The sequence below is a fragment of the Cannabis sativa genome, chromosome 9 (genome assembly GCF_029168945.1).
Source record: "Cannabis sativa cultivar Pink pepper isolate KNU-18-1 chromosome 9, ASM2916894v1, whole genome shotgun sequence".
NCBI lineage: Eukaryota > Viridiplantae > Streptophyta > Magnoliopsida > Rosales > Cannabaceae > Cannabis > Cannabis sativa.
This window is the reverse complement of record NC_083609.1, coordinates 36,630,979-36,658,099: the sequence shown is the minus strand read 5'-3', so window position 1 is coordinate 36,658,099 and position 27,121 is coordinate 36,630,979. Positions and strand designations below refer to the sequence as shown.

The 27,121-nt window shown below is 36.6% G+C and overlaps 1 protein-coding gene across 5 annotated transcripts in view; it reads right to left on the bottom strand.

The window, feature by feature from the left end:
- Positions 1–25,567, bottom strand: part of LOC115719684 (tRNA threonylcarbamoyladenosine dehydratase) — a 37,296-nt gene extending 11,729 nt beyond the window's left edge. The window contains exons 1-9 of one of the 5 annotated variants that reach the window (XM_030648822.2): positions 25,270–25,566; positions 24,874–24,931; positions 24,731–24,774; positions 24,510–24,630; positions 24,266–24,413; positions 22,683–22,895; positions 16,048–16,182; positions 15,411–15,545; positions 1,021–1,236 (exon numbers count right to left, since the gene is read on the bottom strand). In XM_030648822.2, the coding sequence (XP_030504682.2) occupies positions 1,021–1,236; positions 15,411–15,545; positions 16,048–16,182; positions 22,683–22,895; positions 24,266–24,413; positions 24,510–24,562 (900 nt within the window). In that variant the 5' untranslated portion in view covers positions 24,563–24,630; positions 24,731–24,774; positions 24,874–24,931; positions 25,270–25,566. Of the gene's footprint in view, positions 1–1,020; positions 1,237–15,410; positions 15,546–16,047; positions 16,183–22,682; positions 22,896–24,265; positions 24,414–24,509; positions 24,631–24,730; positions 24,775–24,873; positions 24,932–25,269 lie in introns of all 5 variants that reach the window. The other 4 variants (XM_030648821.2, XM_030648823.2, XM_030648818.2 and 1 more) reach the window with 4 other exon arrangements.
- Positions 25,568–27,121: the final 1,554 nt, after the last annotated feature.

Here is a 27,121-nt window from a genome sequence, read left to right as displayed (position 1 = left end):
ATATTTATTATGTATGTTGGATTATAAAGTTTTAAATTATGTTTTTTTACATATATATTTTTTTTAATGAAATTAACTTAAATGGTAGCTAAATGGATTGGATGGATCCAATTCAATCCAATAAATATCCAGTCAAGACATCCAATGGTTGGAACCGATCCAATCCAATACATCTATTGGATCGGATCGAATGACTCAATTCGATTGGATTGGATTGGATCAGATGACGAAATTCAATATCCAATAAATAATTGGATTGAATCGGTTGGGTCCAAATCCATTAGATGTGATCCAATAAACACCCCTAAATTTTGCATGTTTCTTTTAATTTATGTAGTGCTTGATTCTAAGACTAATTAGTTGACCTATGATAGCTGATTTTGTATACAGCCCATAAATAGAATATATTTTAAATAATAGGTTATTTTGTTTAAAGATGAAAAAAACCAGATTTTATCCTTCTCCATACTAGTTTTGCTTTAAGACACAAGTAAATTCACACACAACACATCAATGGTAGTATTTGAGAGACCTACCTCAAGAGCACCAACTCCTAATCATACAACAATAACTTGAGATAATTTATAAATATAACACTAGCCCCTTCAATTTCTCCTACACTATCTAAATATATTCCCCATTCTAGAAAGTCTTGTACACTTCCCCAAAACCATCTTACACTCTTTTGTACCATTTTTTTATGGGACACTCTTTTGTACCCTTATTCCCATGTCTTCACTCCCCAGTACTTATTCCTATGAACCCTTGATTGGGGGCCTAACATTTTGTTTGATGCACGGGTACCATCAGAGATGAAAACTGCAATGGTCAAGTTTAGTATGTCTGAAAAAGGACATATTTAATTTATTTTATGTTTTGAAAATCTCTAATTTCCCGAATAATAATTCTTATTATTAATAAAGAAAACAAAATGAGGATAGAATAATATTCCGCGATGTAAACAGAAAACTTATGAAACGTTAACATGAAACTGAAGATACATTACGTGGACTTTCATACCTGGACTAGCTCGGAAGTGCCATATAATGACTCTTCATGCTCAATAAGCCGTTGGTGAAGAGTTCGATAATGATCCAAATCCAAACTTACCACAGGTTCTGTATGAATTTGCAACCCTGCCAATTGTGTGACAACATAGGAGGCCATCACTTGTCCAAATATTGCTGGGATGGTCCCTAGTACAGGTATGATACGAACCCTAAAACCTGGCACTATCTGAAATACAATATGCCTTACAAAGTCAACCAAAGAAGAAATAATAACAGCAACAAAGCAACACTAGATAACATAATATTTAAAAAAAACACCATTAGCTAGAAAGAATGTCATAGAAAAATTGACAATAAATTTACTTTTCTGCCTATATTACAGGTTCATGTGTCTGCTAAGCATTTTCTTTATTCTTTTGATAAAAATAGAGTTGCCAAACATGGGTTTGTCATGTTTTTCGTTGTATAACAAGGATAATGGGTAGGCATTTATGGTCCTTCCAGAACATAAGAAATAGATACTCTGTGCATTGTAATATAAATTTTATATTTGAATATTGAATCGTCATTTCATATCGGATGGCCAAGAGTAATTTTGTCTTTTATTAAGATACAGAAATATAGGTTGCAGAAAATAGTGTATATAGAGGCATTTACTCGGTATTAATCCAATATGGAAACCAAGCTCTATAAGTTGGATAATAGCGGTGTAAATTGTGTAGTTATTGTATTTGAATGATTTAGTCTTTAGGCTAATTGATGTACCCTAGAATTGTGTTTACACTGGAATATATGGTATTTAATACCAGATTTGTACCTCTCAGTACGGTGCCTAATTAAAGGCCTAATACTCTATCAATAAGATGATAAAAGTCTTATTATTCACGTAGTTAAAATTTTGTTTGAGATGAATGAAGAGCTTACAGTCACTTGGTACTAGGAAAAGATCTGTAAACCTAGACTACAAGGTGGCTTGGGAATAAGTAACTTGGAGAAACGTAATATACTTTTCTCCAAATTCATCAAATCAAGAGTCTAATAGCGAATAGCGATGATCTCATGCTTAGTGATCAAATCATCAAATCACTCCACCACTTATTGATATCACCGTTGGGGACGATATCATATTGTTATTCCAAATTTCGCCCACATGACGTGGTATATCCACGTAGGCAAGATTGGGGCCACGTGAAATACAGTATGTTTATAGGTATGCAAAATCACCATGCACAACACATCAATTGGCAAAAGATCCAAACACTCGGGCAAGGTCAAATTACAAGAAAATGGCCAGCTAGAGGGTCTGGCCCGACCATACCCTGGCTGGCCAAGGATGAGTATGTGCCGGCCAGCCCCAGACAGAAGGTCGGCCAGCCAGCACAGATAAAGAGCAGCGAAAGGAAGCCCAATTGGAGAGTGGGGGTCTAGAGCCATTCTCCTGGACTGATCACAACTCAGTTTCACCCACCAGACAGCTCCAACAACCCACAAAAGTAGGGTTTCAACCCCAAAACATCTATCAATCTTTTAGGGAGATTAGTTAGTTATTTTTGTAACTTAAATATATGATAAAAGAGTAATATCTCTTATTTTTGAGGGATATTAGTTTATTTGAATATAGATCTTTTGTAAGCTCTAAACTATATAAAGAGCATTAGGGTAAGTGAAAAGGGACCTAAATTCTAAGTCCTTCAAGCCCTAGAGCACTCTTGCTTCTCCTCTCTCACACGCCACTTACCATTCACTAGACACTTAGTCTGTTTTCTCATCTCACTTATTCAAAAATCTGTCATATCTCAGTCTTCACTATTGTAACATTCAAAGAGAGTCATAGCTAGAAATTACAAGGTAAAAACCTATAATCTGGGTGGTGTTATCTCTCGAATTAATACAACTAAAAGGGAAATAAATCATTACCTGCTAAACAAGGAAACCGAACCTTTATAAATTTTTGTGTCAATTTTTTTATTTGCTTTTACAATTCACACGTGGTGATTGTCAGTCATAAATAAGGCTCCGCTGTCAATTGACCAAAGCTGAGGTCAACATTTTGGTGTTTTTATTGAGAGCATTGTTTATCATCATGACTACTCATCATGGTTGTAACGAGGAGAACCACTACCTCCACTTCCTTAGGTCTTCCTCAAGATCCTATGGCAACTGATCCCAATGTTCGAGTTCCTCCCACCACGGAAGGCATCACTAATCCGACTCATACTGTCGATCCGACGAATCCTGCAACTCCAACCAATACCACTAATCTTGTTGGTCCTACCGACACGGTGAATCCTAGTGACCCACCTTTGTTGCCCAGAACAGATCCGCCAACAACACCTCAAAGAAAAGGTCCTGTCAACACAAAACAACCTCTACGGAGCGAAACTGGACTGGTCCCCAATATTATGCCGGAGAAACAAGGCCAGGAATTGACGAACTAGCTATTAGTGAGCCTCATGTGGACCTAAGAGAGGACATCGAGCTGCCTAGGCTCAGAAAAGTCGTGGGCCAGGTCACCCAAACAGAAGAACCACACGTTGGTTGCGATGCTTTCACCCAACAGAGACGCGAATTCCTGAGATGGATGGACGACCAAGAGGCCATCCCTGGGCCCATCAGGCAGAGCTGGACCGCCGTTATAGGGAGGCCAGTAACCTGATAAGGCGATTCAATGAGAGAACTGCCATAAGAGGTCAGGATCTAATTAGAGATCCTTTGCAAGGAAGGCTCATCAACCAGGTCCCTCGAGCACGAGGACAGGCCTTCCCCTGCCAAAAGACAGTCAAATCTTGTTAAACAGATCGTACAGCAGGAGTAGCCAGTCCCTGGCACCAGGAGGTGTTGGGGGACGACCAAACATTTCGAGAACATGAGATTCACCAATCGGCCAGCCAGCATAGTGATTCTCAAGCCCAAAACATTCAAGAACACGTCGTTCTAAGGCCTATTTTTGACAGGCTAGGTCTTAGAATAAGCAAAAACACCCAAGACAACGTCAACTCGTGGAGCAAGAACTGAAATAACTTTGTTCTGCCATTGAACAATAATTTCAGGCAGGTGGATTCGCCAAACCCAACTATTTACCGAAATTTTCAAAAACCGATTAATTAGAGCTTAAGGAAAATGCAAAGCGATAAATAATCGACACGTAATTTATACGTGATTCGGGCATTAATAATCCCTAGTCCACGAGTCCATTGTATTAGCCTTGCAGGCAAGTGTTTAAATATTACAAGTGTTTACTGTATGAATACTGCTCTGTATTCCTTTAGTTTCTCTTGGAGAAAAAAAAAGTTTATAGGAATTTTGACAAAGGTTCTGTAAGTATGAAAAAATTGTTCAGTTTTGTATACTAAAAAAAACTCAATTTCAATGTAATTTTGAATATTCATTTATCAATAAAGAAACAGATTTATTTCATTACTTGATTAATGTGTTATTTTGTTCATGTGACCACTTGTATGATTTATAAGTTCATCTAATTTCTTATCACATTGATATTCTTGTTTATTGTGATGTCAACATAATGAAAAATAATCAAGATTATGTGATTAAATGTATTCCTATGATTTATCAGTACACAGGATTTAACTGATAGGATAATCTACAATGTAGTTTACTTGCACCTTAAATAAGTACTATGTCCTTTTCAGGGCATTGGTTAAAGTAAGCTTGAGTTGAATATATGGAGTATGCATCGGAAAGAACAAATATTGAACTTGAATAAAATATAATAAACTTACCGTAATATCTATCTAATTCAATATCACCTAATTGATCTAGATCAAATGATCTCAATCCTGAGATGGTTAGGTTCTAATTCATTTGTATTATTTATGTTCTTCAATTTGTTCGTTAAAGTCGACCAATGGATCTTCTCATGACATACAGATTAAGGATATGGTAGTTCAATTGAGTGGGAGCACTAATCATAGATACAGAATCTATAGCTTCTATCTGAACATAGAAGTGAAATGATGATTTCCTTCGAGCTTGGCTAAATAGAGATAAATGGTTGAGTACTCATTTCATTAATTATATTAGTTTACTGAAATATCATTTATAGGTAACTAAGTATTTTAAGGATAAAAAACATTGAAGGGTGTAACGGTAAATTTGTCCCTACTCGATGTGAATCATTTATAGAGGATCATTAATTATTAAGATTATTACAATGGATAATTCACAGCGTATCTATATCGTGGAACATATAGAGCGCTCTATATAATTAAGAGTGCAATTCCAAATCTATAATGGTGCAAGAAGAAATTAAGAAGTTAGAGAATTTACAAGTAAATTCTAAAGCTACTTATTGGAAGCTTGATTATATAAGTCCATAATCCACACACTAGTTGAGACAATACTGCTTGTAAGACTCAGTTAATTGATTTTAATTAATCAAATATAATTCTAAAATTAGACTATGTCTTATTTATGAATTTTCACTAAGCAATGGCTTAATTGTGAAGAAAAGATATTTTAGAATTTATTTGTTAAGGGAAATTGGATTATATATGCATACTAATGGAGGAAATTGTTTCCCTAAACTTATGCATTTAAAAATTAAAAAAATATGACCACTTTACATTAAACCCAAAAATACTCCTCTCATTTTTCAAACCTCAACTCTCTCTCTTCCTCTATTTCTCTCGTTGTTCTCTCACCGCCTCACCCTCACCAAATCACCACCACCGAGCACCAAATCACCGCCTACCCAGACCACCGACCACCGTGAGACGCGACTCCAACGCTCTACCACCGAGCTTCGAACGGAGATGTCGAAGGTAAGCCTTTGGATCTTTTTTTTTATTATTTTCGCCGGATGTGATTTGGGCAAAATCTAGGTTTGGGGTTTGATTTCGTCGAGCTCGATGCAACCCGATACAGGCCCGACACCGGTCCGATGGTATCACAGGAAAATTAAGGAAGACAAAAGCCTGATAGGCCCGATGGGTCCGATGGTGGGCCCGATGGGGCTCGATGCCTGTGTAAAAAAAATAGAATTTGATATGGGCCCGATGGTGGGCTCGATGGGCCCGATAGTGGGTCAGATGGGGCCCGAAGGCTTGACAGTGTAGTGAAATAAAAGAGAGAAGAAGAGAGAGGAGGGTGATGTAAATGGGGGGTATTTTAAGGATATTATAAAATGTGTCATATTCCATAAATATTAAATATTATGAGTTTAGGGAAAAAATTTTAAGTATATGTAAGCATAAAAAATCAAATTTCCCTTTGTTAATTAAGAGACTTAGTGGAATTTAATTAATAAATAAGATAAATGACAATTTTATTTGATAATTAATTATAATTATTAAATAAATAGTTTTGTATTTATAAAATTAAAATTGAAAAATATGGCATTTGTCAAATAAACGATAAATGGTTGAAAAAATGACAATTATAATTAGTGGGGCCATCTATATGGCCAGCCACTTAAGGCTTATTTTTGCTATTATTTTATCATTTTTTATTCTATATAATTTAAATCTTAACCCTAGGTGAAATAGTATAAGGAATAGGATAGTCTCATTATCCAACAACTCTTATAACCTAGTTTACATGCTTTGGAGGACTGCAATTTTAGCATTATTATGGGCTGTGTGGAATGAGAGAAATAGCAGAACTTTCAAAAGGGTGGAGAAATCAACAGACCTTGTTTAGGAGAGAACTAAATTTTGGACAGCCTCTTGGGTCTTTAAAACCAAACACTTTGAGGTTTTTTCTTTTCTAAACTTAAGCAGGGATTGGAGTGTTTTGCTGTAAAATTCTGAGATCTTTTTGTTTGCTGGGTCACTCAGTTTTATTACACTGTATCTGTTTTACATTTTGTATACCACGATTTTCCTCTGCCACAAGTGAGGCTTTAATCTTTGCAGGGGAGACCTGTCAAGTGGTCTCCTTCTCCTTTTCAAAAAAAAAAAAAAATCTAGATCCTGGTAAAATATATTCCAACAAAAATGTTCACTCTTTGCACATGAAAAATAAGGGTATTTATAAGCACATGTATGGATGAGAACATACCCTTCACCGACCTAGGGTTTCATATTCAACGGGTAACACTGGCTGATAACTCAACCTGGCGATCCAACTGTTGGTTGATAAGGAGTCTCCTCATCGTGTGGTGTGTGGCTACTGCAATCAAATTCGTGGGGCGAAAGACACGTGTAGCCCAAAGGTTTTACCTTGCAAAGTTGATAATTTGGTGTCTAGACAAGTCGTTGGACAAAAGAGAGTTGCAGAAGCACATACACGCACTACCAAGGTCTAACGTAGGTGACAAAATCTGATTTGGTGTCAAGAAGGAATGCAACCGTCGCCTTGAGTTCCGGATAAGACACCCGAATAAGTTCCAAGAACATCTAGCCAGAGCTTTCCCGAACCAGACTAACCTGCTAACCTCCTGGAACACCCATAACTTTTGATCCTTCTCAATAATAGTTTATTAATGAGAATCTCAGAGTTCTTTCTGCCTTTGCTGACAGGGAGAGCCTCCGAATAACTTCTGGTATATAGCACCTTCCGTGACACCGAAGGACGGAAGATATATACTAACCATGCATGATCTGTACGTGGCATCCTTCTGTGATTGTCACGTACACAGCATCTGGAAATACAAATAACACCAACCAATTGGTATGATCATACATGTAGCCAGCTGATCATGTGCAAGCTGAAAGGAGGGTGGAGAACCAAACAATTGTGGACAGCAGCAGTTTTTGGCTATATTTTGGGGTGGTTGGCTGGAAAGAAATGGGAGGACCTTTGCAAGAGTTCAAAATGGGGCTGAAGTGGTTTAGGGAAAGATTAAATTCTGGGTGGCCACCTGCTTATTTAAGTGAATGGTTTGAAAGGTTAGCATTTCAAGATTTGACTAGAGAATGGAGTCTCATTTTACACTAGGAAAACATAGTCAGCTGTAATTAAGATTCATGTTTGTATTTATTTATTATTTTTGTGTCTTATGCTTGTGTTGTAACCACAATTTTCATCCTCCATAAGCAAGACCCGAATAAAATTTGGGAGGGGGTCAATCTAACACAAGTGACTTCTTTTTCAGAAAAAAAAAAAAAAAAGTTTTCTTTACACACACAACAGAGTTGTTAGAGCTAAACAGATCTGTTACTGAAAGTCCTCTTTCTCTTTTATTGATAACTTGTTCTAAAGGAGAGAACAATCAAGAATTACAACTGAACATTTAGACTGATTAAAGGCAGTCAAACCTCTCTATACAGATGATCTCTTATGATACTTTTACAGAGTCTACAAGTCTCTTTTTACACAGTTAATAGGTCCTGATATGTCAATAAATTTTCTCTCTCCTTTCTTCTCTCTCCTCTGATTGAGAACTGAGCCATGCACACGAGGGGGTTCCATGGCCCTTCTGTCCATGGAATGCACCGAAACCCCACTGGTTTTGGGAAGAAAAAAGGTCACTACCCCACTGGTTTTGACTGGAAAAATAATACTGCTTCGACTTATAATCAGAATCTCCGAAAATATTGGAGTTTCCACACCAAACACAAGGTGTTCATGATTACTTTGACGTCCGATGGCGGCTCTGTCCGCATTTGTGAAAGAACTAGACATTTTGGGTATGAAGTTGCTATAAGGATTGATGTTGTGGATTGGATCATCGAGACCTTGAAGGAAGTCCAGCAGAAAGAGGAAAGGCGAAGAGTCAGCTTCAAAAGATCGTTTCAAAATAGTTCTGGTTGCTATCTCGTGGAGTGCTTTTCGAATACAAAAGGATGTTTTTTGAAAATTTCAGTGCTTAAGAACAACGTGATGAAAACAGTCATCATACCTGAAGAAGAGAAGGCGAAGGGGTGGTCTGATTTTTTAAGGTGTCTCAACAGCACTATGAAGAGAGAGCAAGCTATTGTTAACGGGAATAGGCTTCAGCAGAAAGCAGAGACAAACAATAGAAGATTATTGAATCAGCGATCGTGGGCGAATGTAGTGAAGGAGCCGTGGAAACCAACGATCAAACAGAACATTCAGGTGGAGAATGCTAATGCAAAAAAGTTTGTATCTGCTAAAGAGTTTGGCCGCAGGAAAGGAGATATTGAGTGGATGGAATTATTCCCAGCCATCAATCCTAGCTTCAAACCAAAAAATCCTTATCCAGAGAAGAGATTCCACCAACCAAAGTTTTATGAATACATGAGATCGAGGGCGCAAATCAGAAATTGGGAGCTGGCCACTATCCTTATCCGAGACAACAGCCATGCATCCTGGAGTGTCATATTCTATAATCTCTCTAGGGAGTTAGGGAGAAAATTGGTGGTTAGTCAATTATTTGATGACAGATGCATAGTTTGGTGTAAGGACAAGATGGATAGAGATGACTTAATCAAAATTCAAAAAATGAGTGTTCCAGGGGCACAAACTGTAGTGTCTTTTTGTCCATGGAGTTGGGAGTCACAAAAGGAAAATATTAAAGTGGAGTGCAGGGACTCTTGGATTGGAATACAAGGTTTGCCTCTGAACCTTTGGCATATGAAAATGTTCAGAAAAATTGGTGATTGTTGTGGTGGTCTCTTGGATGTGGATAAAGACACGGCTGAAGCAAGCATGCTCTCGCATATGAGACTTCAGTTGAGGGGTGATGATACTGGTTTTGTACCAGAATCTGTGGTCTTAGAGCACGAAGGTAAACGGGTGGAATTGAAAATGTTCAAACTTAATGATTTAAGTTATAGGTTTCATGGATATTTTGGTACTTGTTGGTATCAAGATTTTGATCACAACAAGGTCTTTGGGAATGGTAATGAGTCTGCCGTAGAAGGAAAAGATGGAGTAAATGGAGTGGAGGTAGTCGAAAAGGTTGGAGATGGTAGGGATGAAGAAGAAATATTGGCAGTGGCTGGCAGTGTTGAGAATCATGGTGGAGCCGAGCCTCCTGTTCACCAAGAGGCTGAGAACTGGTTCATGAACGAAGATGAGATCGATAGAGAATCTGCAACAACTTTTTCAGAGAAAATAGTGGAGTCGGCATCGGAGAACTCAGTAGCTCCGGGGATCATGGTGGCCGGTGCTCATTCAGGGAAGATTTTAACGGGCAGAAACAATTTTGTGACTATCGATACTGATTTTCATGCGAGGATTAATGGTGTGGAGGCGGTTGGTATTTTCAAAAAGAAATCACAGGAATCTAGGGAATAATAACTATTCATAGTATATTTAGGAGGCTGGTGAGGGACCTAGAAGGGCCACGTGTTAGGTGTTCCTTAATACCTAGTACTTTTATTAATTTAAAGTACATGTGGCAGATATATGAAGATGATACCTTTATTAAAATGGGCCAGGACAGTATTGTACCTGAGGTGGGCCGAATATATGTTGGGGAGAGGTCCGAGATTAATTACTTGGAAGGGGTAGGGCCAAAGGAATGTTTGGGCCAGATTGTAAGTGGGCCGGTTGGTGTGGCTGCTCCTTTATTGGGATTGGAGGTGCTGAGTAGTGACATGGGTCATCCTAATTACAAACATTTGGGCCTATATACAATTTTACTGGATAAAAGGTCAGTTCGGGTGCCCTTATCAGATCAATTAAAAGCTGCCTTGAATGAGCTAAATGTAATTTTTGAAGGCATTCTCAAGAAAGTTAGACCGAAGAGAAGAGAGGATTTTAAAAATACAACTATTAATTTATGGGAAGACTTCATGGCTACAGGAAGACTTATTTCAAACTCAGTATTACAAGCATCAGAAAAAGTTTTACTTGGGGAGGAAATTATTAGCAAAAAAATGCTGAAAGTATACATTAGCAAAAGAAAATTCATTTCTTCTGGCAGCGTTGATGTAATGGAGCAGATAGGTGGGGAAGATCACCTTGAGGAGTTGGACAAGGATGAAGACCCAAGTGTGGAAGCAATTAACAAATTCAGCTCAGAAGATGACAATTCGGAAGAGGAAGATGGTTCTTGTACTGAAGAGGAAGACGAAGAAGAAGAAGTAGAAGAAGAAGAAGCGGAAGAAAATGAAGATATTTTATGTCATATCAAGGAGCTTTGGCAAGAGGATGATAGATTTAAAGGTGATTCAGAGCCTCATGAGCTAGTTACTGAGCAAGCAAGAACGGAAATGGCCGATCCAGACGAGAGAGATAATTTGTTGTTTTCTGAATCGGAGCTAGTTGAATCCATGGCAGAATTGGGCATGAATCTAATACTTAAAGAGAAGGAAGAGAATCAAAAGAATCAGTGTCCCAAAGGTGGAAGGAAGAGCAATAGAGAGCTTAAAAACTTGACCTTTAACATAAATTATGAGAAAGGTCAGAAAACAGAGGGGCTTCCAAAAAGATCAATATGAGAATCCTAACTTGGAATGTTAGAGGAAGTGGAGACAAGATGAAGAGAAAGGCAATCAAGGCTACAATCAGTAAGGTGAATCCGGATTTGGTGGTGTTACAAGAAGTGAAGAAGGAATCTGTTGACAGAAAGTTCATTGGTAGTATTTGGAGATCCCGGTTTAAAGCATGGATTTTGATGCCTGCCATAGGAAGATCAAGAGGTACGTTGGTAGTATGGGATACTAGAAGTACCAATGTGTTGGAGTCCATGGTCGGTGAGTTTTCCATTTCAGTATTAATTGAAGCAGAAGGTCGAAGACCGTGGTGGTTCTCGGGGGTCTACGACCCATGTTCATATAAAGAAAGGTCAGTATTTTGGGATGAGATGGCGAGTCTAAGTGCAATTTGTGGTTATATGTGGTGTTTAGGAGGGGATTTTAATGTGGTTAGGAGAGTGCAAGAGAAACTTAATAGTAACTCTTGGACTAAGAGTATGAAGATGTTTGATCAATTGGTGCGAGAATTGAAGTTAATGGACCCGCAGTTGAATAATGGAAAATTTACTTGGTTGAATTTTCGAAACAAGCCTATTTGTCAGTACAGACAGATTTTTATTCACCAACAGCTGGAGTAATGCGTTCACTTTTGTGAGACAAGAGATGTTGGTCAGGATTGTTTCGGACCATAGTCCAGTTGTACTTGATTCTAATCCCCCTTCCTGGGGTCCTAGCCCTTTCGTTTTGATAATCAATGGCTAGAGCACAGTACGTTCTCCAAGAGTTTGAAAGTTGGTGGCAGAAGGCTGAAGGAGCTGGTTGGGAGGGCACTAAGTTTATGAGTAAATTGAGGGAAGTCAAAGGCAACATTAAGGAATGGAGCAAAAAGATATACGGTAATAAACACTTGACAAAAAATGCAATGGAAAGAAGACTGATGAAGCTAGACAGTTTGGAAGCCTCTGATGAGTGGAACCAATCATTAATGGAGGAAAGAAGGGCAATCAAAAAAGAATGGCAGCAACTGGTCTTCGAAGAGGAAAGAGGTGTATGGTTGAAATCAAAATGCAAATGGGCTAAGTAAGGCGATGCAAATTCAAGATTCTTTCATAATCTGCTGAATGCAAGGAAATCCAGGAACACAATATCACGACTTGAGAGAGAAGATGGATCAATTATTGAGGAGAAGGAAGAAATAGTCAAGGAGATAACTTCTTTTTTCTCAAGTCTGTATACTTCTGAAAGAAGAGTGGGTAGTAGTATTGAAGGAATTGATTAGCATGCAATACCAGATGACTCCGCTAGGCATTTAGAAAGACCGTTTGATGAAAGCGAAGTCAGAGAGGCAGTTTTCAGCTGTGAAGGCAGTAAAGCACCGGGGCCGGATGGTTTCAGTTTGGCTTTGTTTCAGTCTCAGTGGGAGGTAATCAAAGAAGATTTGATGAAAGTGGTTAAGTCGTTCGAAAGAGATGGTATTATTCAAGGAAGCATCAACGAAACATTCATTTGCTTAATTCCTAAGAAGCTTGGCAGTTGCAGGGTTAGAGATTACAGACCAATCAGTCTGATAACAAGCGTTTATAAGGTTATTGCTAAGATGCTCTCTATCAGACTCAGGGGCGTTTTGGGTGAGACTATCCTTGAAACTCAGTCGGCCTTTGTTGAGGGTCGACAAATACTGGACTCAGTTCTCATCGCTAACGAGACAGTAGAAGACTATAGAAGTAGAGGTCGAAGCGGTTTGGTCTTCAAAATTGATTTTGAAAAAGCTTATGACCGAGTCGAATGGGAATTCGTGGACTTAGTCTTGTGTAAGAAAGGTTTTGGAGAAATTTGGAGGAAGTGGATCAAAGGGTGTATATCATCTACCTCATTTTCAGTCTTCGTCAATGGAGCACCAAGGGGAAAGTTTTCTGGGTCGCGAGGACTCAGACAAGGTGACCCACTTTCGCCCTTCCTATTTACCCTGGTTGCAGATGTGCTGGGGAGAATGACGAATAAGGCTGTCAGCTCAGGTAATATTTCTGGATTCTTGGTAGGAAAGGAGAGAGTCCAAGTTAGTCACCTTCAGTTCGCAGATGATACGCTATTCTTTGTTGAGAATGAACAATCGTTACACAAGTTGTTGAGGGTAGTAGAAGCATTTTGTGCTTTATCTGGATTAAAGATTAACTTGAGCAAAAGCCAATTGTTGGGAATTTGTACGAATGAGGAAATGGTTTCAAGGCTTGCAAGGAGGATTGGATGTGAAGTAGGAAGCTGGCCATTGCAATATCCTGGGCCGCTCGGGGGTTCGCCTAGGAAATGGAGTTTTTGGGAACCAGTTCTGGACAAGTGCGCCAACAGACTCGATGGATGGAAATGTGCATTTTTATCTAAAGGGGGTAGGCTGACTCTCATTCAGTCAGTTCTATCTTCCCTTCCTTTATATTTCCTTTCATTATTTAAAGCACCTAAGTCAGTAACTAAAGCATTGGAGAAGATGATGAGAGATTTTTTGTGGGAAGGTAGTGAGTCAACAGGTGGGGAGCATTTAGTGGCTTGGGATGAGGTTTGTAGGCCTCGACATGAGGGAGGCCTAGGAATTGGGAGGTTAGAATTAAGAAACAGAAGTTTGCTTATGAAGTGGTTGTGGAGATTTCCCTTAGAGCAAAACTCGTTGTGGCATAGGGTGGTGGTCAGTAGATATGGTAGGGCTGATAATCTCTGGGACTCTAAGAAAGGTAGTCGTCTATCTCCTAAAGGTCCGTGGAGAGATATCTCAGATTTGTATGACGAGTTTCTGGGTTTGGTACATTTTAAAATAGGAAGAGATAGAATTCGGTTTTGGGAAGACGTCTGGATTGACGATCGTCCTTTGGTTAGTGCATTCCCTGATTTAGCAGTGATCTCAAAAGGAAGAAACGCTCCTATAAAGGAAATGTTAGTTGACGGGGGATTACCAGGTGGATGGGTGGAGAGTTGGAATTTCAAATTCAGAAGGAACTTAATGGATAGAGAGATACCAAGCCTTATTTCATTGATGCAAAAAGTGGAACATGTAAAAGTGCTGAGTATCTCGGAGGATAGCCGTATTTGGAGACCAGATCCCTCTGGTGTTTTCTCTTGTAAATCAGCTTTTTCCTGGCTGACATCAAATCCATCAGTTAGGGGCCTGGATTGGACAAAGTCCCTATGGAAAAGTTGTGTTCCATCAAAAGTTAAGGTGTTTGGCTGGCTTGTGGTTTTGAAAAAAGTAAATGTCCATGATAAGGTGCAAAAAAGGAAGCCTTTTCTTTGTATTTCCCCGGGGTGGTGTGTCTGCTGTAAAGGCAGCGGAGAAACTGTTGGCCACCTTTTCTTGGAATGCAAATATATTCGTCGAATATGGACATATGTGTTGGGAGAATTTGAATTATCATGGGCTATGCCAAGGTCTGTATCACATTTGATAGTGTCCAAGTTAAATGGAAGTAAACGCAAAACAAAGTTATGGAAAACAACGATATTAGCAACAATTTGGGCCGTATGGCTTGAAAGAAATGCCAGAATCTTTGAAGGGACTACTAAATCAGAAGAGGATGTGTGGGAGCAAGTCAAATTTTGGACAGCTACTTGGGTCTTTAAAACTAAATATTTTGAGGACCTATCTTTTTTAGATTTGTGTAGAGAATGGAAATCATTTGTATAGGGTCAGTATGTGGATGTATTTTCTTCTTTTTCTTCTGAGGCAAAGTGGGGGAATACTCTTGCCTTAGAATTTTTGTTTTGTTCTTATTTGTAATTATGGTTTTCTTCCACCATAAGGGAGGCTTTTAATATATATCGGGGAGGATCCTGTCAAAGACATAAGGATCTCTTCTCCTTTTTCAAAAAAAAAGTATCATAACTAACCAGCCCCCTCTTAAGCAAGCCACCTAAAGCCACCTAAGTATTTAGATCCCCTAACATAAGTATATGATAGGAAGTCTAACACAAGTAAATGACTAAATACACACTAAAAAGGTGAGACGTGTAAGCCCCAAAAAACACAAAAACAAGAGCAACATAATTACAAGTTCTGGTGTGTAGCTAAATCAGAAAACTAACAATTACAAAAAAGTAGAATGCAGTTTAAATTTACAACTGTCTTAACCTGATAAGCTGATGGGTTTTCTTCTTCTCCGCTTGGTCCCTTGAATGGAAGAAGCTTAGCCTTAGGCTTCTCCAAAGAAAACACAACAGGAATGCCACCCTCAATCCCATAAGTTTTCTTCAAACGATGTCTTACCTGTAATTAGTGCATATAAAAGAATGTGAAAATTGCCCTCAAATGTTTCATTTTCAGATTAAAGAAAGAATACTACTAATAAGTAAACTCTATCAGTAGCAAATTAAACTAATTACACAATAATAATTTCCCAAAGTTAAATATAAAATCACTGATCATTGAACTCAGACATAGAACTGTAGGTATCTTTGCTTTTACATAATGCACTGCCACTTCCTAACAAGATCAGAGCAACAAAAAATGAAATTAAAGCCAATTCAGTTTACCTTGCAAACCTTGCACTCCAATTCAGTTTACAAACATAAGAAAGCTCTCATTTATCCTTATCATTATACTAGACAGCCACTCAAGACAGAGCAACAAAAAACAAAATTAAATCAACCTTTGAAGGATATTACATACATGGTACTGTTCTCCCTAATAATACCTCTGAAAACCAAATAAAATCCATTAAAACAGAAAATGTTTAAGCAAGAAGAGAAAATAGCGGCAGAGACATTACAGAACGTGATAATGGATCATTTGTTGATTCCCTCAGATCAGCCACGCGTATTCTTGTAGGATCAGCTCTAGCACCAGCTCCCATTGCTGATAAGACTTTCAAACCCCGACGCACACATGCTGCAAGAAGTGCAACCTAAACATACACACATGAAGATATAAAAATTGATAGAGCAACTCAATTCATTTCTCTTTTATAGATCTGTGTAGAGAATGGTGGTAAAATATATAAAGCTAGTGTCATGTGACTCTACTTTTCATTTCCATACATCGTTTTGTATTTTATTTTTATTTTAATTTTTATACTTCGTATTTTCCCCAAATTTGAAATAATATTTTTCTCTGCCATAAGTGAGGAATTATAAATAACTTGGGAGGGGTCGGTCTAACACATATGACATCTATTTCTTCAAAAAAAAAAATCATTTTTCTTTAGAGGAGGAACAATTTTTTTTTTTTTGAAAAGAGAAAGAGGTCACTTAGATCGGTCCCCACTCAAATTTATTGACAACCTCACTTGTGGCGGAGAAAAATCGTGGTAACAATAATTTATAGCACAACTAGCTAAATACAAAAACTCAAAACAAACTTTGCACTTAATCCTAGTACGTCAAAATATTCCACTCTACATAAATCTAAGAATGAAAAATCCTCAAAATGTTTAGTCTTAAAAACCCAAGAAACTATCCAAAACCTGATTTTCTCTCAGAAATGTTTAGAGGAAACCATATAGACATACTAAAAGAAAAAGGAGTACAAAACTAGAAGGAAAATTCCCCACGCTAAATAAACAAAAATGTTCAAAAAAGGTTAATCTAAAAGTATATTACAAGCATAATACCCGTAATTTATTTTGCATCTTTCACTTTAATATGGAAATCTCACGTCCCATTTGAGCATGGTGGAAGGTTTGAGTCATTTTGCACCTTTTCTTTATTTGAAAAACTATGCCCTATCAAAGTGTTTGGGGTTGTTGGCATAGAGAAACCTTCATACTCAAAAAAATATCCAGCATAAGAAAGCTTTCCTGTATGTTAGAATATATTAGCCGAACAATAGTTGAAAATGAGCTAATTACTTAGTTTTCTATTCTCTTACTTAGTTTCCTAGTTTAGACTCCGTAATTTTGTATAAATACATATCATTTGCTTGAATAAAAGATACAATTTCATTTACCATTTTATACATGGTATCAGAGCATCTCTTAAAATTGAGATTCGAAATTCAAAATTAGAGTTCATCTCAAAATTAGAATTTTTTTTAGAGTTTGATATTTTTTAGGGTTTCTTTATCAAAGAGTGGTTCCTTGTTCTCACCGCCTGTCCACAGAAAAATCCCACCTACCACTCTGCCTGTCGTCGAACTTTGGTGCCCAAAAGCCCTGCAAGTGAGCCACATGCACCGCCGTCCTCCGCTATGAAAGCTCCCACACGCTGGCACGTGAGAGCAAGTGCTGATGACTCTAGTGGTCAGTTTTGGTTCGGTCGTTCACTTCTAGTTTTTCAGTCGTTCAGTGCTCATGTTTTTCAATCACTTTTCCAGATTTATGGCTCACAAGGTTTAGTTCTCCTAGTGTTGGGCTTTCAATCCTTTTGTTAATCTCTTTATTTTTTTGTTCTCTTATTGGATTTTGGTTGTGAGATTTTGATTGATGGCTCGCTATCTCAGTTTGTTCCCAACTTTTGTCTCAATTTGTTTGCTTCTTTATCGGATTTGGATGTTGGTTTGTTGTTTGAGTTAGTTTGGTGGGACGAACATAGTATTTATAATGGCTTCTAAAAGACTAGTTCTTGTTTTTGCAGATGAATATGCCAAATTCATACAGTATCAAGAGTATGTCTTTTAAATATTCACATCTCCTTCTATCACCACTATTGTTGATTCTGGTAAAACAAATGTATGTTTTCTTTCTTCAAGTTTCAAATGGGTCAATGATTCTGACAGACCATATGACAAATAATTCTAGCCTCTTTTCTAATCTTCAACCTCATGCTTCCACTTCTATTCTTACCTTTGCCGATGGATCACCATCTCGTGTATCTCGTGTTCTTGAGTCTGGGACAATTACTCCTACTCCAATGCTTCCTTTGTCATCAGTCTTACATATAAATAATTATTCTTTTAATTTATTTTTTCGTGATCTTAATTGTTGTATCTCTTTTTTATCTGATCTTTGCTTATTTCAAGATCTTATGACGAAGCAAAATATAGGTAAAAAACATGAATCTGGAGGCCTTTACATTCTTGATACACCAATACTTAAATCTGTTGCTAGTTCTGGTGTACAATCTCCCTTTGAGGCACATTGTAGGTTGGGCCACTCATCTCTTCCTTTGCTTAAAAAATTGTGTCCATAATGTAGTAAGTTGTCTATAATAGATTGTGAATCATTTCAGTTTTCCAAACATCATCGCACTAATTCAAGCCCTAGAGTCAATAAGCATGCTAATGTTTCATTTTTAGTCATTCTAATGTTTAGGGTCTTTCTCCTATCTTCTCTAAACCTAATTTATGTTATTTTGTTACTTTTGTGGATGATTATTCTCATGTCACTTAATTGTTTATGATGAAAAAGTGTTCTCTATTTTCTGTGCCTTTAGTGATGAAATTCAAAATCAATTTGATGTGTTTGTTTGTACTTTGAGAAGTGATAATGCCAAAGAGTACAAATCTGGTTTATTTCGCTTTTATATGGATCAAAATTGAATACTTCATGAAACTTCTTGTATTGATACTCCATCTCAAAATAGTGTAGCGGAACGAAAAAATAGGTATCTCCTTGAAACAATTAGAGCCCTCTTATTTCAAATGCATGTTCCTAAACTGTTTTGCCCCGTGTTATTTCTTCTGCATGTTTTTTGATTAACCACATGCCATCTTTTATTCTTCATGGTGAGATCTCTTACAAAATTATTTTTCCCAATAACCCACTATTTCCTATTGAGCTAAGGATTTATAGTAGCACTTGCTTTATTCGTAAAGTTCTTCCACAGGTAACCAAATTAGATCTCAAATCATTGAACTGTGTATTCCTTAGTTATTCTCGTCTTCAAAAAGAGCACAAGTGCTATTGTCCCATCTTAAGAAATATTATGTCTCCATTACTGTTACTTTCATGGAATACGCACCCTGTGTTATGTCTCTATCAATTCTTACTCATCATGGGCAAGATGATGATTTGTTGGTATATTCTATCACATTCCAAACGGGTAACCTATTCCTCACCCTGTATACTTCCTAAAAAGACTTCCATTACTTAACATATCTCAACCACAGCCCCTAACAGGCCTATGCCTCCTCCGCCTCTAACTCCTATTAAAGTGTACTCCAGGCGTCCACCTCCTGCTTCATATCCTGAACCTACTTCTTCGTCATCAGATCCAGAGCCCGGCGATGATGATCTTCCCATTACTCTATGTAAAGGTAAAAGTGTACTTATCCTATTTCTTCTTTCATTTCTTATACTCATTTGTCTTCTTCTTCTTGCTCTTTTATTGTTTCTCTTGATTCTATCTCAATTCCTAAAACTGCTCGTGAAGCCATATCTCATTCTGGTTGACTTGCTGCAATGATAGAATAAATGCCTTAAATACAAATGGTACTTGTGACTTGGTTGATTTTCCTTCAGGAAAACAAGTCATAGGGTGCAAACAGGTATTCACAGTTAAGGTCAATATAGACAAATCAATTGCTCGATTAAAGGCTCGTCTTGTTGCTAAGGGTCATGCTTAAACTTATGGAATGGACTATTGTGATACTCTTTCTTCTGTTGTTAAACTAACATTTGTTTGACTATTTATTTCCATGGCAACTAAAATCATTGGTCATTGTATTAGCTTGATATTAAAAATATTTTTCCTCATGGCGATCTTTAGGAAAAGGTGTATATGGAGCAACCCTCTAGGTTTGTTGCTCAGAGGGAGTTAAAGCGAGTTTGTCGTCTGACAAATATTTATATGGTTTGAAACAAAGTCCTCGAGCTTGGTTTAGTAAATTTAGTTAAGTTGTTGAGCAATTTGGCATGTTGAAAAGTAAGTCCGACCATTCTATATTCTATAAAAGATCAATTGTCGGTGTATTATGTTGGTTGTGTATGTGGATGACATTGTTATTACTAAAAGCGATACTAGGGGCATTTCTTCCCTTAAATCTTTCATTCATGCCCAGTTTCACACACAGGATTTGGAAGTGCTCAAGTATTTCATAGGAGTTGAAGTCACTTGAGGTAAACAAAGAATTTTTCTATCTCAAATGAAGTATGTACTTGATTTGTTAACTAAGACAAAAATTGGGAGCAAAACCTTATAGTACTCCAATGAATCCAGTTGTGCACCTTACAAGTGGGGAATCATTTGAAGATCCTAAGAAATTTTGCATATTGGTTGGAAAGTTGATTTATCTAACTCGTCCAGACATTACATTCACTGTTAGTGTTGTTAGTCAGTTTATGTCATCTCCAACAATTCATCATTAGGTAGCATTATTTTAGAAGAAATTTGTTAGACAGGGAAATCCCAAGTCTAATGGATCTAGTGCAGCGCTTGGAACACGTGAATTTGGCCCACTCCTCAATCAACCGTAGGTGTTGGAAGCCAGAATATGGAGGCTCTTTCTCTTGCAAATCTGCCTTCCATTGGCTTACCTCAAGTCACGGCTCAAGTGACTTAGTTTGGACTAAAATTTTTTGGAAATGTTGTGTACCGGTTAAAGTAAAAGTTTTTGGTTGGGTGGTGGCTCTAAGGAAAGCAAATGTCCACGAGGTGCTACAAAAGAGAAGACCATTCATGGCCTCATCTCCGAGCTGGTGTATCTGTTGCAAAGCCAGTTATGAAACGATCGAACATTTGTTCCTAGAATGCACATACACTCAAAAAATTTGGTCATTACTATTCAAAGAACTTAGCCTGCACTGGGTACTACCTTGTTTGGTGTCACAAGTCATACTAAGTAAACCGATGGGAAGCAAAAGGAGAGTTAAGCTTTGGAGGACGGCAATTTTAGCATTACTATGGGCTGTGTGGAACAAGAGAAATAGCAGAACTTTCGAAGGGGTGGAGAAATCAGCAGACCTTGTTTAAGAGAGAATTAAATTTTGGACAGCCACTTGGGTCTTTAAAACCAAACATTTTGAGGTTTTTTCTTTTCTAGACTTAAGCAGAGAATGGAGTGTTATGCTGTAAAATTCTAGGATCTTTTTGTTTTGATGGGTCACTCATAGTTGTATTACACTGTAACTGTTTTACATCCTGTATACCACGGTTTTCCTCCGCCATAAGTGAGGCTTTAATCTTTGCAAGGGAGACCTGTTAAGTGGTCTCCTCCTCCTTTTCAAAAAAAAAATCATTAGGTAGCATTAGGGCAAATTTTGTGTACTTGAAAGAAACACAGGACGAGGTATTGTTTACAAGGATTATGAGCACACCCAGATCCCAGGTTGAGTGTTTCTCAGATGCAGATTGAGCAGGTTCCAAGGTAGAAAGAAATTCCACTTCAAGTTATTGTGTCTTTGTTGGGGCAATCTAGTCTCTTGGAAGAGTAAGAAGCAGAATATTGTGTCTAAATCCAATGCAGAATAAGAATATAGAGCTATGGCACAGCCAGTGTGTGAGATAGTGTAGATTTATCAGATTGCTTTTGACTGAAGTCGGATTTAAAACTTCAGTACCAGCAAAATTGTGTGATAATCAAGTTGCTTTTCATATTGCCTCAAATCCCGTGTTCCATGAGCGAACTAAGCACATTGTGATTGATTGTCATTTTGTTCATAAAAAAATTCAACAAGATTTTATCTCCACAGGATATGTGAAGGTTGGAAAACAATTAATGGACATCTTCACAAAGGTTTTGAATGGGGAGCGAGTTGATTAATTTTGTAACAAGTTGGGCATGATTAAAATTTATGCTCTAGCTTAAGGGGAAGTGTTAGAATTTATTAGCTAGATATTAGTTGTAAATGAATTAATTACTTAGTTTTCGATTCTCTTTCCTAGTTTCTTAGTTTAGACTCCCTAATCTTGTCTAAATACATATTATTTGCTTAAATAAAAGATGTAAAATCATTCACCATTTTCTACTCAATACAATTCACATAGATGGTGTGATGTGCTATGTGAAAAAATAGTAGTGAACTAGCAACCATATCTATGTACACTACCATTCATTGGAATCGAAGTTTCTTTTTCATAAAAAATAATGTTACAGAAATTTAATCTATATTGGGTTGGCACTGGCAGGCTGGTTGCCAAGATTTAATGCACCCAAATGGATGGCCTCCATCTGGTTTACTTTCGTTTTGTAGTAAACGAAGCTTATCTTATTGTAACCCCGATTTTCCTTTGCCATAAGTGAGGGTTTCATATTTATATCAGGGAGAGGTCAGTCTAAGACAAGTGGCCTCTTTCTCTTTTCCAAAACAAAATGCACCCAAATGGATGGACTAGGTGGTTTTAAGGGTGCCATTATCTACAAAGATTACGTAAAATTTATACATAGATATTCTTTTCTTTTCTATACATGAGAATGCATTTTATGCAAATGATTCATGATTCCACGTATTAATTTAATTATTATTTCTAAAAATTCTTTGTTAGCAATAAAAAGTTATAGAAAATTAACTTGATTATTTGCAAAAATTACCTTTGTGTCGATGTTATCGATGCAGTCCAAAACAAAATCAGGGTGGCCGGAAAGAATTTCGTCTTCTGATGATGAATCATACAGCATGACTTTGGCCTCTATGTGGCATTCAGGAAAGATTGACAAAAAATGCTCTTTGAGACACGAGGCTTTTGGAGTACCAACATCTGATCTTGTTGCAACAGCATGTCTATTTAATGATGAAAGAGATACCTTCACACAATCATTAGCTAAGTATCACAAATTTATTTTAATTCTTAAAGAAAGGAAGTAAAAATGATTCCTTAGGCTTGAAAGAAAACAAAGGTAACAAGGTAACCCTTCTACTCATTTACGAATTTGTTTCACTTTTTTATAATAAAATAGATTTCCTAATATTTTGAATATGGATTCTCATTTTTGAATGGGGAAAATAAGAACTACCTTCGATTGAATAATACAAACGATTTCTCTTTTATTTATGGTATATTATACTATTTAAATGTTAAATATTTCTTAGACCAACATAAATTTGTAGCCACTACAAATACATGTATAGAATAAAATTCTATGGTGCGGGTAACACTTTTGTCCCTATTAATAGAGACATCTTCATCTTTAATACTTAGAAAAATTATAACTCAAATTTTATTATATAACTGTATGCATTCCACCTGTTTTCGAAACATTTTGAATAATTTAATGTGCCAAAAACAATATTCAAACATTAGTTGATGTGTGCTTCTTTTTTTTTATGCGTGCAATTAATTGTTTTGAGCTCTAATTTTGGTATCGTAAATTATTTAGAATTTTTCAAAAAAAGAAATGGATGAGATGCATGCGATAGACTGTCATTAAAAAAAAAACTAGGTTAAAAAATTTCCAAATGATGAAAACATAAATGACCCTACCGATAGAGACAAAAGTGATACCCCTACTATAGTTGCATCCCATATTTAATATACATAATTTGTACTCAAAAACTATTAAGTGGGAAAAAAATGTATGTCCACATTTCTATCAAATGTCGAAGAAATATCAAACAATATCTATAATGTACAATTGATATCATCAAAGTTTTGAAATCAAATATTCATTCTCAAAAATTCAACAAAAAATCTATATTTCACCAATATTTCAAATGTCTTTCATGTTGTTTAGAATTATAAATAAAATCATGTGAGGTTTGAAAATTTATTTCCAAAGAGATTGGAATCTCTGAAACTACCCATAACAACAATGAGAAAACAAACGTTCTTTTTCATTGGCACACTTGTTGCCTAATTAGCCTCATCCTAGGTTCGAACTTGGGCGTCACCACATTTCCCAAGCCGCTGTCAGTGTCACCCTAGACCAACATAGTGGTTTACAAATACATACATTTAAAAAAAAAAAATCATGTAATGTGTGTACGTATAAAAAAAATTTACTCAGCATTTTGACACTACAAATTAAGCCCCACATTTGGTTGAGAAAAGAAACCAAACAAGTAATTCTAGGATATCAAAATTCAAAGTATTTAGTAAAACTAAAAATAAAATACTATTTTAAGTGATGTCACCAATGTTTACTAAAGAAAAACTAAAAACATAGGCCAAATGTACCTGGTCAAAATCTACAAGTAGGAGTCTGCCAATTCCAGATCGCAAAAGCATAGATGCAGCATGACTCCCCACTCCTCCAAGGCCGATGACCACAACATATGATCCAATAACTTTGTGTTGAGACTCAAGACCAAGAAACTGAATATTCCTAAGTATACAAGAAAACACATACGTGACATTTAAAAGATGAATTTTATTGCTTCCATATTGAAAACCTTCACAAAGCAATTTGCTGTAAGGAAACCTGCTCAATTGTTCAGAAACGATGTCATCACTTAAAATGTCTGCACAAGCCATTCCATGATTTGAAGTTGGATCCTCACCAACTGCATGGCATTTAGTATTTGCTGAAGAAACCCAATTTTCTTTTAGACAAAAAAAAAACAAAACAAAAATAAAATTACAAGAAAAGACAATCACAAGTAGTCTATAATATGACCAAATCATATGAGATGATTCACATACAATTCAACTCAATTGCGTTTTCGCTGCGTTGGATTGCCACCTTTCTGTAACAATATAAAGCAAAACATCTTGGTCACTGTGAGCGTCTAACTAACCAATTATTCCAGTGCCCAAAAAAAAATACATAACACTAAAACTTCCACCATTTTTTAGGTATAGAAGATAATCTGATTTCTGGAGTCCGAACTGAAATTCCTTATTCTGCCAGGAAATAAAGGCATAACTAAGCCATGTCATGACTCGTGCAGATATGTAAGAAAGTATACATAAACATAAAATATTTGAGGAAAAAAATTGACAAAACAAGAGGCACACAATTGAATTTTGAAGGTTGTAAAAGATGTAGAATGGAAAACAATTATAATAGAATCAATGAATAAGGAAGTGAAGTGAATGGGAGTTGCCTTGAATTTATTTTTATTTTTTTTTCGTACATGAAAGTTGCCTTGGATTTTTGTCGGTGGTACAAAAAAGAATAAATAGGGAATTAGAATCAGTATTAAGAAGCTCAATTAGAAACGAAAGTGAATGGGAGTTACCTTGACATGAGTCTGAGAAGAAACAAGGTAGAAGCTGAGCCAAGAAGAATACCCGCACCCATCAATGCTAAGCTCTTAGCTCTCTCCCCCATCTTCCTATGTTGCGCAACTGGGAAGTCGCGGGTAGCAGAGCCGCCGAAAGTTGTTGTGGTCGGAAGTCACGGCAAAGAAAGCGAACGGCAGTTAGTCGGGGAGAGGAGTGCAGAGCAGGAATCTCGTGGTAGAGAAGCAGCGGGAGAATCAGGAAAAAGCGGGAAAAATGAAACGCAGAAGTGGCTTTTTGTGCCCTAATTTCCATAGCCGTACCTTTCAAATTTGGAATTATTTCAAATACAAATAAATAAAAAAAATTACAAAAATAAAATTGTACGACATTTTAAATATTTTTACGATTTTTATGCTTTTATTTATCGAAAATACAGTGTTTTTATATTGTACTCTGGTTAATTTATTGTTGATTTTTTATTATATGTATATTATTTTTTGTTGTTGCTTTTTGTTGTTGTTTTTTGTTGTTGTTTTGATATTGTTTGGATGTTATTTTCTTAATACTTTTATGTAATTTTCTTATTATTTTTGTTGTAGTTTTCTTGTTACTTTTTTGTTGTTTCTATAGAAAATCCTAAAAAATAAAAAAAAAAAAAAAAAAAAATCAGTAAACGTAAAAATATAATTTTTTTTACAAAAAAATGGTACTTTATGTAATTATTCCTTAAAATTTTATTATTTTTTTACTGAACAATGACATAAATATACATATGTGTACATGTCATATTAAAATTTCAAAAGTCAATATTAACGGTGAGATTTAACTAGCATCTCAAAATTTATAAGAAAAAATAAAATTAAAAGAGTTTTGCCACCAAAAAAAATTAGAGATTAAATGTATAAAATAAAAATATAAAAGAGTTTCACCGCCAATAACTCTTTTAAATACTTGTTTGTGTTATTTTTACAATTTTATTCTTTTATATTTTTACAAAATTAAATTTTAAAAAATATTATTTTAAAGTTATAAAAATATTGTACTTTAATTAAAAAAAAATAACTTAGAAAAAGTACTTTTTAGAAGCAAAAAAATCCATCTAGGCCCAATATGAAAAGTTGGGCACGAATGACAGCACCACAGTCACTGGACGCCCAAGTTGACATAGCCTCACTTTTGGTGGTTCCGTCGACCCGATTGTGATTCCGTCTTGAGCATTATTCTTGTTTTGCTCCAAAAACAAGATATGATTATTTGAATCAGGAGAAATTATCATTCAAGTAGTGAGTTAGCCCCCAAGCATCACCAGGCACTAATGTGCAAGCACACTGGGTGCCCAAGTTAACATTAGCTTGGGGCTCTGTGTTCTGTCCTTCAAACAGTAGTTTTGCTTCAGGCATCAGTCTTGTTTTGCTCCCAAAATAAGATTGGGATGCTTCCGCAAGTCAATATCTCATGTACATGTGTCATGCGCAAGTCCACCGACACCCATGTGCACTAGTGATCACCCAGGTGTCATCTATTCGTCATTAGTGATTCATTGGGCAGCACCCGTGCATATCAAGTAAAATTGCCAAGATAACTTCCCCAAGGTCAAAGAATGAACTAAGGATAGCTATCAAATAATTCAAGCATCTCAAAATATGCCTAAAGCCCAAGAAACCAAGTTTTAGGCGCCCAAGTTGATGTTCATGCAACCTGGCGCCAAAAAATCAGCCGGATCTCTTAGTCACTTTTCAGTAGAGCACACCACTCTGTAACATGGCCATAACTCTCTCTTTTTGTATTCAAATGACGCGATTTGAGTGGAAAATGAAAGATATTTTTAAGACGCATCTAAGTGTGCCTCGCACCCTTGCCGCAATT